We start from the raw sequence: 15,084 nt of genomic DNA, 5'->3' as shown, positions 1-15,084 counted from the left end.
GTAAGACCATTTCATTTCAATCCACGTGCTTGATCAGACAATGTTAAATGACAAACAGCTAATCTTCAAACCTTTCAGTTACCCTTAAATGACAAATAGCCCAGCTTTGTAAGCCCCTTTAATTAAGGCGCTCTTAGTCTTTTGCTGCTGAGGGTCTGTAGAGCCCACTAAAAGCATCCGCCTGTGACCCTGCTTGCTCCACACATTCCAGCAATACATGGATTTTGCCAAAGGCAAATGCGTAACAAACTGCTTCTAGAAGAGGTGCCATGGTATTAGATCCAAAAATGTTATTTCCAGATACATTACACACATTTGGTCCAACAGATTTCCTAAATGGTAATATTTTTTTCTGAGGTGGTAGTTTCTGTACCATAGAACTGGATTCTGTGCAACAAAAAAGTCTCCTTAGCGCTCTCTTCCTAGTATGACATCTTCCATTCACCCTGTCTTAGGACAGATGTTACTTTAAGAAAATATCTATTTAATTCAGACTTCTTCCTGTCAAGCTTCATTTAAGGTCTTTTAAAAGCAGTTCTCTCTATCTTCTGATTGGGACATTGAAGACTTATCTAATTTTTACTCACTTGAGTAGAATCAAGATACTGGACCTTTGATTTACAATTAATTTACATTTGGATGTATTAAGACCTTACCAAAAGAGAGTAGGGTTAAAGCTGCATCCAACGTTTCATCACAGGATGAGAAGGACTGCAGATAAAGGATAATTAAAACCTCAAGCAAAGAGTAAAGTCTTCCTTAAACATAAGAGCTATTCCAAGTTAGTGACAGAACTGCAGCTTGCTTTACTTGGACACCAATAGATTTATAGCAAATAGAGCCGGAAAGGATCTTAAACTATCTAATCCGAATTTCTTTCCAGAGATATTTCAGGTGAGATGGAAAATAGGCCAACAGTGAAGGAACACGAGTGGCTCCCTGGAATAATTGGCTGTCTGAACACTTGGACAACCTTGCTGTCCCATTTGCCTGCAGAAGCTCCTGGAACTTCCCTGGGGGCAGAACTTACCAAGTCAGGGAATAAAAAGGACCAGATGCCTCTGCAGGAGAAAGGATAATATTTTCCTGGAAGGCTGGAGGTAGGGCAGAGGAGAAAGGAGGCAGTTTAACTGCAGAAAGAAGGGACATTGCGACATACGAGAGGGAGAGAAACTGATGCTGCTTCACAGACAAATCTACACACAAGAGGGAGAAGCTTCTTAAGACTCAAGAGAAAACCCATCCAATGTCTGAGGAATACTGAGATACGGAAAGCAGCTGTTCACCTTGCATTTATGTAACTCATTTCTTTTAGGGTTGGCATCAGTAAAACTATATAGATGTTTGTGTTAGAAAAGGTAGTTTAAAAAATTAACAGTCTGATTAGAACATCAGGCTTGATATAGGACAGTTAAGCAAAATACGAAGATCTGTGAAATAGTCTACTCTGATTTTCAGTATGCCAGAGAATATCACAAAATATACCCCCTAACTGGCACTCATTTAGAGCACATCCAGAATACCACATCCAGTTTGGGGCTCCCCCAAAAAAGAAAGATGTTGATAAACTACAGTTAAGTTCAGTGGACCACCATCAAGATGGTTGGGGACTGGAGCACTTGCCCTTGAGGAGAGGCTGAGGGAATTGGGCTTGTTTAGCCTGGAGAAGGCTTTCGGGGACATAATAGCTTTCCGATGCCAACGAGGAATGGGGCCAGGCTCTTTGCAGTGGTGCAACAGTGGACAACAGACAAATTGAGGCAGCAGAGCTTCTGACTGAACTGAAGGAAATGCTTTTTCTGCCTGAAGACACCACAGCACTGGAGCAGGTTGGCCAGAAAGGTGGTGCAGTCTCCATCCCTGAAGCTCTGCAGGTCCAGATTGGCTAAAGCCCAGAGCAGCCTGGTCTGACCTCAGAGCTGAGCCTGCTTTGAGCAGGAGGTGGGACCACCGACCTCCCCGGTCCCTTCCTGTGATCACGGGTCCTAGGCGGTCACAGACGGGGCTTTCTCCGGCCCGAAGCGCATGAAACGCCTCACTTCCCAAATCCTGAGAAATCCTCGCCAAGGGCAGGAGCAGCCGAGACCGCGCTACGCCGGGAGGCGTTCACCGCGCCGCGCCGCGCTCTCCGCCGCAGCCGCCGCCGCCCGCGGGGCGCTCGGGGTCTGCAACCGCCCGGGCCAGCCGCGCCTCGCCGCCGCGCCCCCGAAACTTGGGCAGGCAGCCTGCGCAGCGCCCGCCCGCCCCGCGCGGCGTGCTCCGCTCCCGCTCCTCCGCGCGGCGTGCACGGGGAGGCGGGCAGCCTCCCGCCCGCCCTCCTCCCCGCCCCGGCTCGCACGCCCGCCGAACCGCGCCGCGCCGAGCCGCCCGCATTGCATCGTCGCGCCGTGCCGCGCCTGCCGGGCGCTGCGCGGGGCTCGGCGCTGCCCGCCCGCCCGCCCGCCCCGCGCACACGGCGCCGCAGCCGGCGCCCCCGTCCCCGTCCGGCGGCATGAGCGCCGGCGAGGCCAAGGAGTATCTGGCCCGCAGGGAGATCCCGCAGCTCTTCGAGGTAGGCGACGGCGGGGACGCGTTTTCCGCCCCGCGGCGGCGGCGGGCGGGGAGGGGGGAGCCGCGGTGAAGGTGGCCGGAAGGACGGAGCAGCCCCGCGGAGCGCGGCACGCGCGGCGGCGGCGCCCTCACACAGCGCGAGCCGCGCCGCACCGCGCCGCCTGCCCCGCTTCCCCCTCCGCGCACCGCAGCCGCTCGCGGGGCGCCCGCGGCGCTGGGGGGAGGGGCGGCCTGCCCCAACCGCCGCGCGGGGCTGCCCCGGCCCTCACCTGTGGGCAACGGCCGCGGGCGCGCGGGCGGCGCTCGGCCCGTCAGGGCGCCCCGCGAGGCGCCGCCGCGCCCGCCTTCGTTCGGCGGTTTTGAGCCGCCGTGTGAGGGCGGGCGGGAAGTTGCGCGGCCGCGGGGCCGGCGTCGCCGCGCCGTGTCGGGCCGCTGCCGCGGAATTCAGGCAGACGCTGTCTGTCGTGGTTTTCACGGTTTTGACCAGTGTGAGGGGAAAAAAAACCCAAACCCCAAACTGTTTTGTGAGGTTCGTTTAGCTTCGTGCGAGTTACCTGCTGTTAGCGGTCGGTGATCACTTCTCTCCTGTGCAAGGTGGATTTTTTTCCCTCAGAATCAGCCAGCCTGCCATCTACATAAATACACAGAGCTATACATATTTCTTTTCCGGGCTGTTCTGAAGCAAGATATTTGTTAATGTGTGTTTGAAAGTAATAGGACTTAGACCGTGCAAATGTTTTACTAATACATTTGAAATATAAATGGTTTAACAATAGATGCAGACAACTGTTTTTCCACAAAGAGGTAAGGCTTGTGCTAGCAATTTAAAAAATGGTGCACATCTTCTGGAAAAATAAATGTCTAGTTGCTATGATCAGTTAAGCAATATAGTAAGTGCATATTTATATATATAAAAATTATATTCTGTTTTATCAATGTAGATCCGTAACATTAAATTATTGAAAATATTTCAATAAACAGCAGATAATAACAAATAACTGAAAGAAAATATTAAATGATGAATCACAGCTATTTCTATTTATTACTAATACCATCTATGGCCCTCAGTTTATTTGCACAAATATTAGGAAAGGCTAAAAGCACAAAGGAAAAGACATCATCCTGAAACACATGCTCATTGTTAAGGGTAGGTTGGATGTAGTTGTCTTGGAGAGGTGAGATGATGACCCATGTATCACTTTGTCAAGGGAAATCAATTCCCATGCGTGAGAGGAAGGCCTGGCACTCCTTCTTCCATGCTCCCCCTTACGCTCATTGGTACAATGAGTGTATAATTAACACTAAAGAAAAAAAGAGGAATTTCTGATGGCTAGAAATTTCTAGTCAGTTGACCACATAGCGTTGACTCAGAAATATAAATAAGATCCTCGTGGCCATACTGGTCTTTCAGGAAGAAACACATTTTTGTGATCTCATAGGCCATGTAGAATACATAACTTTCGGGGCTTATCTAGCTTATGCAAAATTACTGTGTGTGTATTTTTGCAGGCTTCACACATTGGCTTGAATTGGAGATTCTGAATATACAAGAATACGTGATTTCTCTGTGTAAAATCAAATTCAAAATAAAAGTGTTTGTGTTTTCCTGTCATCTGCCTAGTTTGTATTTCTGATCTTATGTTGCAGAGTCTGTTGAATGGATTAATGTGTTACAAACCGGATGACCCAATAGAATATTTGGAAAGCTGTTTGCAGAAAGTGAAAGAGCTTGGAGGGTCAGAAAAAGTGAAATGGGACACTTTTGTCAGTCCAGAAAAGAGGACCCTCCCTCCACTCAACGGAGGACAATCCAGGAGATCTTTTTTCAGGAATGGTAATGTATTGAGTATAAAAATGATTGTATTTCCTGTAATATGGGCAGCTCTACATCCACTATTGATTTATTTTATACTTACTTCTATAGCAGATCATGCCTCATTGTGGTCTTCCATAAGCAGGAAGTTACAAGCATCCAAACATACATACTCCAGAATGTTGTATATAAATGCACAAGCAGTTCACAGACTGCCAAGCATGGAAGGCTCGTTCTTTTTGCCATTTTAACACAAATTTCAAGGACGTGGATTTTGTTATTTCGTTTTCTCCTCCCATAATGGATGCTATGCAGGGGAGGAAATTCTGATCACTTTGCAGCCTAATGATGGATGTTTGCTCTGTAAATGTTTAACACAATAGTAGAGTGATTTCTCTTATCCTACCTAAAACATTTGCAAAGATAAGGACAAAGTTGACTTAATGTATTTTGCTCGTGTTCTTAGTTGGTCTTCATGGCTGTTGTAATATTAACTTCAATTCATTTACACTAGGTTTTTTTTTTCTAGCTTATTTTGGAGTTGTGTACCAATTTACTAAATACAATGTACATGAAAATTCTTAGAAAAAGATTCTTGTCATAAAATCTAAGCAAATGTGGTATAAATACCTGTACTTATTTTTTGTAATGTTAATAATGAATAATTAGCTCATCTTTCAGTTGCCATAGTTATTCTTCCTTGCCATCCAGCATTTCATTAAACTAATTAGCAGGAGTACTATTCTATCTCAGTGTACAACATGTAGCACCAGAGGAGTTCTGCTTAATAGTACAGGCTATCTGCACAATACAAGGTTTTTATTCTCACAGGCCACTGCCAACCCCTGAGTGCTATGGGCAGATTTTCTTATAAAAACTGAAATGCTTGTTCTAATTTAATAAATCAGCTAAATGGAGGGAATATTTAATACAGTAACAGCAAATACATTGTAAAAGTAGATATTATTTTTTAATTGTAGAAATGCTAAACTATGTTAATGCTTTGTTTCTTTAAATCTACCTATCTGTATACAAAATAAATTTTAACTTTTCTAGGTATTTTCATCATTCCCAGTTTATCTTACTGTTTTACAGTGATTCCTGATAATCCTAATTTCCCATACCGACGGTATGACCGACTCCCTCCGATCCATCAGTTTTCTATAGAAAGTGACACTGACCTCTCTGAAACTGCTGAACTAATTGAGGAGTACGATGTGTTTGATCCTGCAAGACCTCGACCAAAAATCATCCTTGTTATAGGTATGAATGCGGACTCATTTTGACAAGATTTTGTCTTTGTTACTTTGCCTTTTAGTTTGTCCTGCGAATATAGTGAATTCTTGTATATATTTAAATGCAATTTTTCCATCTAGGTTTGGAGGAAAAATGTAATCCAAAGGCAATTTTTAGATAAGAAGTTAGAGGCTGTGTCTACGCTAGCAAGTGGTGCAGCCAAATTGGAGTGTATTACAAAGTTTAATTGTTCATGCTGAAGATATAACATCCTGACTGTAAGCATTTTAGGGAGGTTTACTGTCAGCACCTGTAGTCCTGTTCCATAGACCAAATGCCCATTAGCAGCTGGAGTGCTCATGGTTTGCACTTGAAGCACATCTCCCAGTTTAGTTTAATCTGAAACGAACTCAGCTCATGCATTTCAAGACTGCTTGACCATGTGAACCGAAGTGCTCTTCAAAAGCACCCTCTGGATCTGAATTAAAACACTAATGTACCAAAGTTGCTCAGGAAAAAAGGTACTTAAAAATACTGATAAGACAGCTAAAAAAGGTAATAGTGAACTGCTATCTTCTGCATTTAGAACCCTGAAAACTGATCAGTGTCCAGCTAGATTATGCTGTCAACTAGCCCATTGCATCTAAGGATAAATAAATTCCTAGATCTGTTTGGCAAGTGAGTCCTGTGCTATCTTCAGGGAGAGTGAACAGTTGGTTAGCATTATTTAATTGTTCATTTTCCCCAGATTCCCTGTTGCATGCTCTTCAGAGTCCTTTCTAGGCAACTCGTGTTTTCCAGCCTCAGACAAGCAGACCAGTCATTTAGAGATATCTACAGTTTAAGTCTAAATGAACATTATTTTTTATTTTTGAGTTTTAGTTGTTTGAATTAGTTTCCTTATTGTCTGAAATGGTTGCCCTTCCAGATTCTACATCCAGGCCTAATTCTCTGATTCTATGCACTAGTTACAGCAGAGGTGCCAGGTGATGGACAATCACATTTTTAGTCTGTAAAGGCTTAATTTGCTGAGGAGGAGATACTGTCTCCAAAAAAGAGAATAGTATGTGTCTCTTCTATGTTATACAGTATGAAATCTGAGAACATATCCTCTAGGCTCTGCATCCAGTGGTTCTCAGAAGTTTGACACTGGAATACACTGAAAACAGAAAGAAAGCCACTGTAGATATTCTAGATGTTTATTGTACACCAAAATGATGAATGAAGATTTTACCTAACTAAGATGAAGAGAGAATGGCATTCACCTCTGGAACTGCAGTCCTTGAACAGCAGCATATAGTGAGCCAAAAATGGATGTTACAAAGCTTTTCTTCTCGCCCACTTACATAGGGGCCCTTGTAAACATATCTATCATAGTGTGATACAGAAACACAATACTATATGAAGCTTATGAGCTATTGTCCGATTTTGAATGGTACCAAGAAAATTTCTGCCAAATTCAACTTCCTCTTGAGAAAGCTCATGAGATCACACACTAGAAACAGTAAAAGAATAATTACTATACTGAATGAAAGAGAGAAAATGAAAAAAGTGTCCTGCTAACTTCAAGAGACAGAAATTTTTCATAAAAAATAAATATCGCATACTTTTCAATTTTCATAAAATGACAGCTAAAGCCTCAATTAAACAAGCTACTTTTGTCTAACTAACCATACTGCCTAACTAGGATGGTACTAGTCTCATTCGTTTTGGGGACTGAAATGGATAAAAATTAAAGAACTGTCTTCTGCTTCACATAGTAGATGAACTTCTCATTAATAATGCATTACCCCAAGATCTTTTAAATGCTTCCATAAAGGTTTTTACATCTTCTTCACTTTATGAAATCTATCATCCTTATAATGAACAAGATAACTTCAAACTGAAGGATAACTCACTCATAAAGGTGGGTGTTTTGTTCTTCTTCTGTGTTTGCAGAAAAATCTACTGGTGAAATATAAAGCTACAAAGCTGCAGAGTGACTATGGATTTTAGAAAAATCACATGGAACCAGCCAGGATGGCACACTTCTGAATCAATGGAAAATTAAGTTTTTAAGGCATTATAGCACTAGGAGACTAGATTGTCTTTAAAAATATGCTTCCTAACATATTTCAACAACCACATTTTTGCTATTGATACAGTCTGAATAAAAAGATCTTTAAAAATGAATTACCTGATGTCATCAGCCCCACAGAACAGTTTTTTTTTTGGACTGCATTTAATGAAAAATATTATTTAATACTTTTTTAAAAGAGTGTTTTCCTTCTGTAACCAAAGTTGAAAGAACAGAACTAAGCTAGTGCTGTCAGCAGTCATCTGACCATTTTATTTGTTAAATCCAGTCCACAGTTAAATTTTAAAATCACAAATCTTATATTTTCACAAATCTTATTTGCATGAATTTATTTTCAATTTTGCGACAAAATTAAAATTTTGCATTGACAAAACTGAATTAAAATAACTTTTTTAGCATAACTTTCGGGGCATACCAAGCTTCCCTTAAAACCAGTTAGCAAACATACTTTAAATGGAACAAATGTTACCTAGTCTAGACATCTTCTAAAAAAAATGTAAAATAATCACACTTTTCCTGAATAATGTATACTCTTTGCGTAAGTGAAAAGAATTAAAAAGAAAGGCGATTTGATTTTCCTTTCTTGTGGACAGTCTTGTCTGTATGATTTATTAAAGATTCAGAAATGGATACAGAGTTCAGTAAATTATAATGATTTGCTATGGGAAGTAATTCTGTTGTATCACTTTTCACTTATTTTATTATCTGAATGTTTCCCATTAGATCATGAATGGATAATCTTAGTTTTCTAAGGGGGTATTTTTGGATTGAGAAAAATGTAACATATGAGAAATTTGTGATCATTAAAGCAAATACTTTTCTAGGTTTTTCTGCTTGCAAATCTAAATTGAAAGGACAGTAATGTCAAACTACACATTTTCTTTCTGCTTCTCTTTAATGGCAAAGCAAAGCTCTTCCTAACAGAATTGTAAAGTCTATCTACTTGGTTTCAGCAAGTTCTACTATTTTTTTTCTTCAGCTACTTCAAGATTTTACAGAGATTGATTTTTTTTTTCAAGAAATAGTTCTGTTTTTCTCTGGTATCTTTTGCATCTCCGCTGCAGTACAGATGCTATTTTCCTTGTCTTCAAATTTTCTACTGTTTCTAATTTTCTACATGTTATCTGTATTTGTTTTGCATCTTTATTGTTTCTGTGATACAACAAAGTTTGTTTCAAACAGGCCTTAACTCTCCAGGAATATAAACTGACTTCCCTTTCTTGGAAGTTTTCTCTCTGCAAGAATTAAACAAAGCATTGGCTCCAGTATGTTTTATAAATCCTTTCCTTCGAAACACAAATCACAACCTACCTCCTCTTTAGTCCATTAGCTGGGATTATTGCCAGTAAATAAAGCCATTTAAATTCATACTAATAACTCTTATCCATATATATAAACACATGCATATAATATATAACATATATTATTGTTATGATTATTAGATTACAATATGTCACTGCAAATATTTAGAGAGCTGTTTACAGAAATCTTTCCACAGAATCAGCAGACATTCCGGTAACTAGTAGTAATCCTACTCATTCACCTGAAAAAATCTATTCCATACAGGCTGGCAGCAGACATCTAACAGTTAGCTGCACTTCTTTTTGCTGTGGTTGTTGTCCGCCTAAGAAAAAAACACTGGGAATCAGTTAGTCCAAACCTACTATCATCCCCGATTACCAAGAGCCAGTAATAAACTATAAGCTACATAGAATTAATCTGTTTAAACATTTTTATCAGTATGTTTTTGACATAGGAGTGAAACAGAATGTGAGGTTTGATGGAATACACTTGTCACAGGGAAGGCTAGAAATGCCATCAAAGGGAGCGAGCGAGGAGAGTTTTACGCTTAACTGCAGCAGAACTGTGTTGAAGCCACTTGAGTGGAGGAGAGAATTCCCGGTGTATCAGACACTTATGCATCTACAAAGGGGAAACATCCTTTATTCTGACTAAGAGGATAGCTAAACTATCTTCTATAAGGGAAAGAGTTTGAGTTGAAAAAATTAAGCTCATCTAGATCATCCTGAAGATTTGAAATGGAAAAATAGCGTTTTACCACTAACGTAATCTGCCGAAAGAGAGAGAGCATGCATCTTGTTAGGAGAGAAACTGCAAGTCGGCTAAATGAGGGAAAGAGATTTTTCTGTTTAACCATACTGTATGGAGATAAGGCGTAGCTTTTCTTTCTTTCCTTTGTTTGTCTGTTTCATGAGTATTAGTAACTGTATTGTGTATTTGGATATTATGAATGTATGCTCATATTTGCGTTCTCTTAATCTAGCTTGATTTAAGCATTAACTGAATAATGATAAAGCATTCTTTACCTAAGGGTGTAACTAATCTGTGAGCAGGGTACAGGGACATGTTAACAATGCTCAAGTTTTTCTGCACATTCTCCTCAAAGGGGTCTGGATTTGAGTTGCAAAAGACAGGTGCAGAGTTACCACCACTAGGGTCAGGGGTGCTGAAGAGTTCCTGGGGATTGCTGGTGAAACTGAAAGCGCTCTGACATGTAACTGCGGTAGAGGTATGAAGCCGGTTACACAGAAAGTGTCATAACCATATATGAAGAAATACTGTAGAGCCTATCTTGCAGGCAAAACTCTGTTAATTGTATAAATGATTAAAAGCTATTTATGGGAATAATATGGATAATATAAGAAAGAGTTTTATGATTGCTAGCAAGCAGCTCCTTGTATTCATATTTACTTTCACTGCATTACTCTATTTTTTAAAGTTCATAGAAAATGCATATCATTGTATTTTTAACAGTTCTTAATTCCTTGTCTGCTGAAATAAAATTCAGTGCTCTTAGGGAGAACACCCCAAAATATAGCTAGTCAGTGTTGGAAATTCGTATCAAAACATCTGTTTTAGTTTTGCTTTGTTGCACTATTCAATAACATTCACTTTTCTATATATAAATACTTTTATTAAAAAGTATATATATAAAACAGCTTTTATCAAAACAACGCCCTATTTTTACATAATAGACTCTAATTTCTCTATCAGCTGTCCTTCCCATCATAACATGTCCTTTTAGTTCAGACCTGTTTCGATGTTTTGTTTACATGTATTTTTGCTTCTGCTGTTCAGCTGACCTTCACTTCAGCATTTCCCGCTATCTAATGTAGCTGTTTTCTGTGATTTTGATGCGTACTCTGCATGTGCTATATTGAAGTGTCTCTTTATTCTTCGTGCTGTCCAGCAAGCTGAACCTAACAAGTTGTATCTCCATCAGATGCGTCGAGCATCAATACCATAAGTATGCATGGTTCAGTAGAAAGTCCTTGTAACAAATCACTATGGAAACATCTCGGCTGATCATTTAATAATTCTGTGTATTTTAAAATTAAAAAATCTCAGAAACTCATGCCACATACTTAGGAGCAGATTTTATTAGTTCTATTTCATGAATAGTGCATTGATTTTACTAGCACATTTAACCAAGTGTGATTCTTTCCATCATAAATAAGGTCTTCAGACTATATGGCTCTACATTTGGATTCACAGAGTTCAAGAAAGGTGTGGTTCATTTCTCTACTAGAAATAAAAAAGATTCCCCTGAAGGAACAGCTTTAGAATGGGGTCATGCCTGAAAGAACATGTATATTTTTTCTTCTCGGATAGATTTGTATTTTTACAAACTATTACCTTTATGTTCTGGCCTGGGGCCTGGATGAGAACCATTTCTAACGATGTGGAAAATTGCAGGATTTGCTCTAATAATGGTTGGGGCTTTGGTGCTGATACCAGTGATTTCACGTAGAATTGGGTACTTTAGATAGAAGTTTAATGTAATGTTTTGCTTGTAATTAAAAACAGGTGGTCCAGGAAGTGGTAAAGGAACACAGAGTTTGAAAATAGCAGAACGTTATGGATTTAACTACATATCAGTTGGTGAATTGTTAAGGAAGAAGATCCATAGCACGAGCAGCAATAGAAAATGGAGTCTAATTGCTAAAATAATTACTACTGGAGAACTGGCCCCTCAGGTACAACAGAATTAAGCCTATCCTGTGTTAATGTTTGCTTTCTAAGGATTTGTAAATGCTTTATTAATGTGCATCATTAAGAAAACTTCCTTTACAAAACTAAATAAATAATTTTTGCTCTCTGTGAAAGGAAACAACCATAACTGAGATAAAGCAGAGATTAATGCAGATCCCTGATGAAGAGGGTATAGTGATTGATGGATTTCCCAGAGATGTTGCCCAGGCAATCTCCTTTGAGGACCAAGTAAGAGATTTTTTTTTTTATTCTTAAAGTAACTGATATGTCTCTACAACAGTTAAGCTTTGTCAAATTAACAGGCAGATTCCAAGAAGGAGTAGATGTTATTTCTAACTGAGCATTCCTCTTTAAATCTTTGCAAGTGCATAATTACAGGTTGACAAAAGGTTATTCTTTTGGCTTACATTATAGAGTATAAAGACAGAATATTCTGTGAAAAGACAGTATGATAATATAACCAATAATCCAAGCCTCCTGTTTCAGTAATGAAAATCCTCGGAAGATGAAGGAGAAAATAACATCAAATCTAACAACTAACATTTTTCAGATATTAATAATTTGGAAAGGGGAAGAAACATTATCTTTCCATATCTATTTGTTCAATTTAATTTACATTAAGAGAAACATATTTTAATCAGTGCATATCTTCACAATGCCTTTAATCTCAAGGTTATTACAGTACACTGAAAAGACCGGCATAAAATAAGGATTAAAATTGCCTATGTTTTGCAAGTTTTTCCAAACAAGAAATAATGCTCTTTTTTTAAAAAAAAAAACTTGGTTGTTTCTACAGTTCTAGGATTTAGTCAGTAAAACTGGATTCCTGAGTTCTGTTTGGATGTTTTTTTCACATATGTATCTTAAAATAATGTAAAAATGTTTCAAGTCAGTGGAAAAACAAATAGCTTATGTCATTTTCTGATCAAACACTGTTTATCTAAGCGTTATGGTCACAAGCAAAGGTTACAATTTCAGTGCTGAATTTCTAGAGTGCCCTTCAGGCAAAACATTTCAAAGTACTTCACAATCGCTACTGTACTACCATTTCTGTACTTTGAATTCTAAGTGGCATTGCCAAGACAGAAGTAACAAAGGAAAGCAGCTAATGAGACATTTCATTAGTGTGCTTTTATAAGGTATTATTCTGGGCAACATTTAGAAGACTGAATTGAGGAAATTAAAGGAAACAGACAAAATAGTTATTACAGAAAATGGCCAATGACTGCCAGCTATATTGTCTAATAATTAACAAAAGAGAAGATTGTCTATTTTGTAAATGAAACAGAGAAGAGAAATTTAGGCTTAATGGTCATTTCCTTGCCTCCTTTTCTTCTCCAGTATATTGTGCAATTATGTGACTTAAGCATATTTCTTGGGCTGTGATTTTGCGTTGATGTGTTTGATGAAAGAAGAATGGGGGACGTGAGAGTGGAAGGACTGATAGAAGCTAAGTTATTAACTGTTTTGAGTTATTACAGGATCAGATTCTTCTTCTACAACAGAAAACCAGCTAAGCAACACTTGAGCACCCATCCTAGGGTCCATTTCACCTCGTTAGTAATACCACTAAGATCCTATAAAGTCCAGGAGGTAGTAGAAGCAGCTTAGGCAACGCAGTGTCATGGAAGGGGGGAAAGATGAACATTGTGTTCCATGTGTTTTTGAACACTCTTATTGTACTATTCAAATATCTTTTTATACAATTTCCTAATTTAATATGAAATATTCCCTTCTATCAATTTGGTTAGCTCTTGTTGACTGTAGAAAACTACATGAAAAAGGAATGATAGAAAGACGGGTGATAGAAATACTAACTTTGGCTCCTTTTTACTGTGTTCCATTGCTTCAAGGATGCTGTAGATTGGTCTTGTTTTTTTAGAGAAGAGGATGGATTTAGTCATTTTAGACTTGACTATATTCTCAGACAGTTCCTTCATTTTCAGTCTAATTGGATTTGCTAAATCATCTTCCTCAAGGCCTGATTCTGCCTGAAAGATAGATGGCTATCTGAATCTCCCTAAAAACCCCTTAGACCAGACCACTTCATATAGGGCCACATTTCAGTCTTACTCACAATGAAATAAATATGGGGAAGGATAGAAGGAACAATCAGCAGATCCACCATGGGAATTATAGAGCTTTTATGGGAGCTCATTTACTCATTTAGTCTGTTTAGGGCACCCCCCAACTTCACCTGTCCTTCCATCCGACCTGTTATGAGTATATCCAAGGCCACAGAAGAAAATGCAGACAAAGGATGTATGTATTTCAACATACAACACCTATTTAATCCAATGGGATATGCTCAATGTTTTATCTTGGCTTTATATTTTAAAGAAGTAAAATATGCTTGTTATTTCTTTAAAATTCTCTGTTTAGTAAGCCATAATGCTACTCGCATAGGAAGCGTGGTCTTGTGATAACAGAAGTCAACTGTCAGCAGCCTTAAATCAGCAGACTTGGATCCCATCCACAGCTCTGCCACAGACTTACTGTAGTGAGCTACTTACTTCCCTGGTGGCACCCATCTTCCCTCACTGCACCCATCTTCCCTCACTATGCGGCTGATAGTAATCCATGGCATGTCAGGTTATTTACATTAAATGTGCTAACATTTTTAAGGAGCTCAAAGATCCCTAAATGGAAAGCACAGCTGAGTTGTGGAGAATTCACTAATTAACTGTTGCCACAATTTGTGTAGGTCTGCAATTAAAGATGTGACTAGTGTTTTCCACGGCTTATAAATGTTACAACTTTCTTGCTAGCAGTGTGTAGAAGCCATTCATAATTTATAATGAGGAAGGTACAAAATTGTTCTCATTAGCCGAAAGTGACAAGATGAGAAATAATTAGTTGAAATTTCAGCAAAGGAAGTTCTGACTAAATAGTAAGACACTTTCTAGTTAGAGAAAAACCTATTAAGCAATGGAACATACTTCAGAAGAAAAGGGTGGAATTCCATGAAGCAGAAATAGTCAGATCATATTTCTGTAATACCTGCACCTTATTCTTACAATGACATCTTTTTTAGAACATGGAGATCTATTGATAAAAATTTCTGAATAAGAGGTAATTCTTCTTACTGTTACTAATTTCATCATGAACAAATAGTTATTCTTTCAGATGGTTCCTTTAAAATAATTGCATGCTTATGTACCTGAAAATAGCAGAAAAGGTTGTATAACATGAACCATTTTAAAGGTTACGTTTAGGGGAACTGTCAAAAGATTCATGAAATATGAGTTACTATTTAGTTAACCATTTTCCCTCACTGCATGATCTCTTCACAACTGTTAATTGTTTTGATTACATGGATTCTAAAATAAAATTGTATAGTTTAGAACAGTGACTGCACATTACCATTTGTTCCATAAAACAGCTAAAACACTTC

The 15,084-nt window shown here is 39.1% G+C and overlaps 1 protein-coding gene across 1 annotated transcript in view; it reads left to right on the top strand.

Annotated features, from left to right (window-relative positions):
* Nucleotides 1-2,328: 2,328 nt before the first annotated feature.
* The window catches only part of AK5 (adenylate kinase 5), a 106,844-nt gene continuing 94,088 nt past the window's right edge, over nucleotides 2,329-15,084 (top strand). The window contains exons 1-5 of the mRNA XM_064516067.1: nucleotides 2,329-2,551; nucleotides 4,198-4,384; nucleotides 5,459-5,626; nucleotides 11,505-11,674; nucleotides 11,805-11,918. Of these exons, the coding sequence (XP_064372137.1) occupies nucleotides 2,492-2,551; nucleotides 4,198-4,384; nucleotides 5,459-5,626; nucleotides 11,505-11,674; nucleotides 11,805-11,918 (699 nt within the window). The 5' untranslated portion in view covers nucleotides 2,329-2,491. The remainder of the gene's footprint in view (nucleotides 2,552-4,197; nucleotides 4,385-5,458; nucleotides 5,627-11,504; nucleotides 11,675-11,804; nucleotides 11,919-15,084) is intronic.

The sequence above is a fragment of the Dromaius novaehollandiae genome, chromosome 8 (assembly GCF_036370855.1).
Source record: "Dromaius novaehollandiae isolate bDroNov1 chromosome 8, bDroNov1.hap1, whole genome shotgun sequence".
NCBI classification, from domain to species: domain Eukaryota; kingdom Metazoa; phylum Chordata; class Aves; order Casuariiformes; family Dromaiidae; genus Dromaius; species Dromaius novaehollandiae.
Note: the sequence above shows the minus strand (reverse complement) of the source record. Positions and strands in the feature narration are given on the sequence as shown.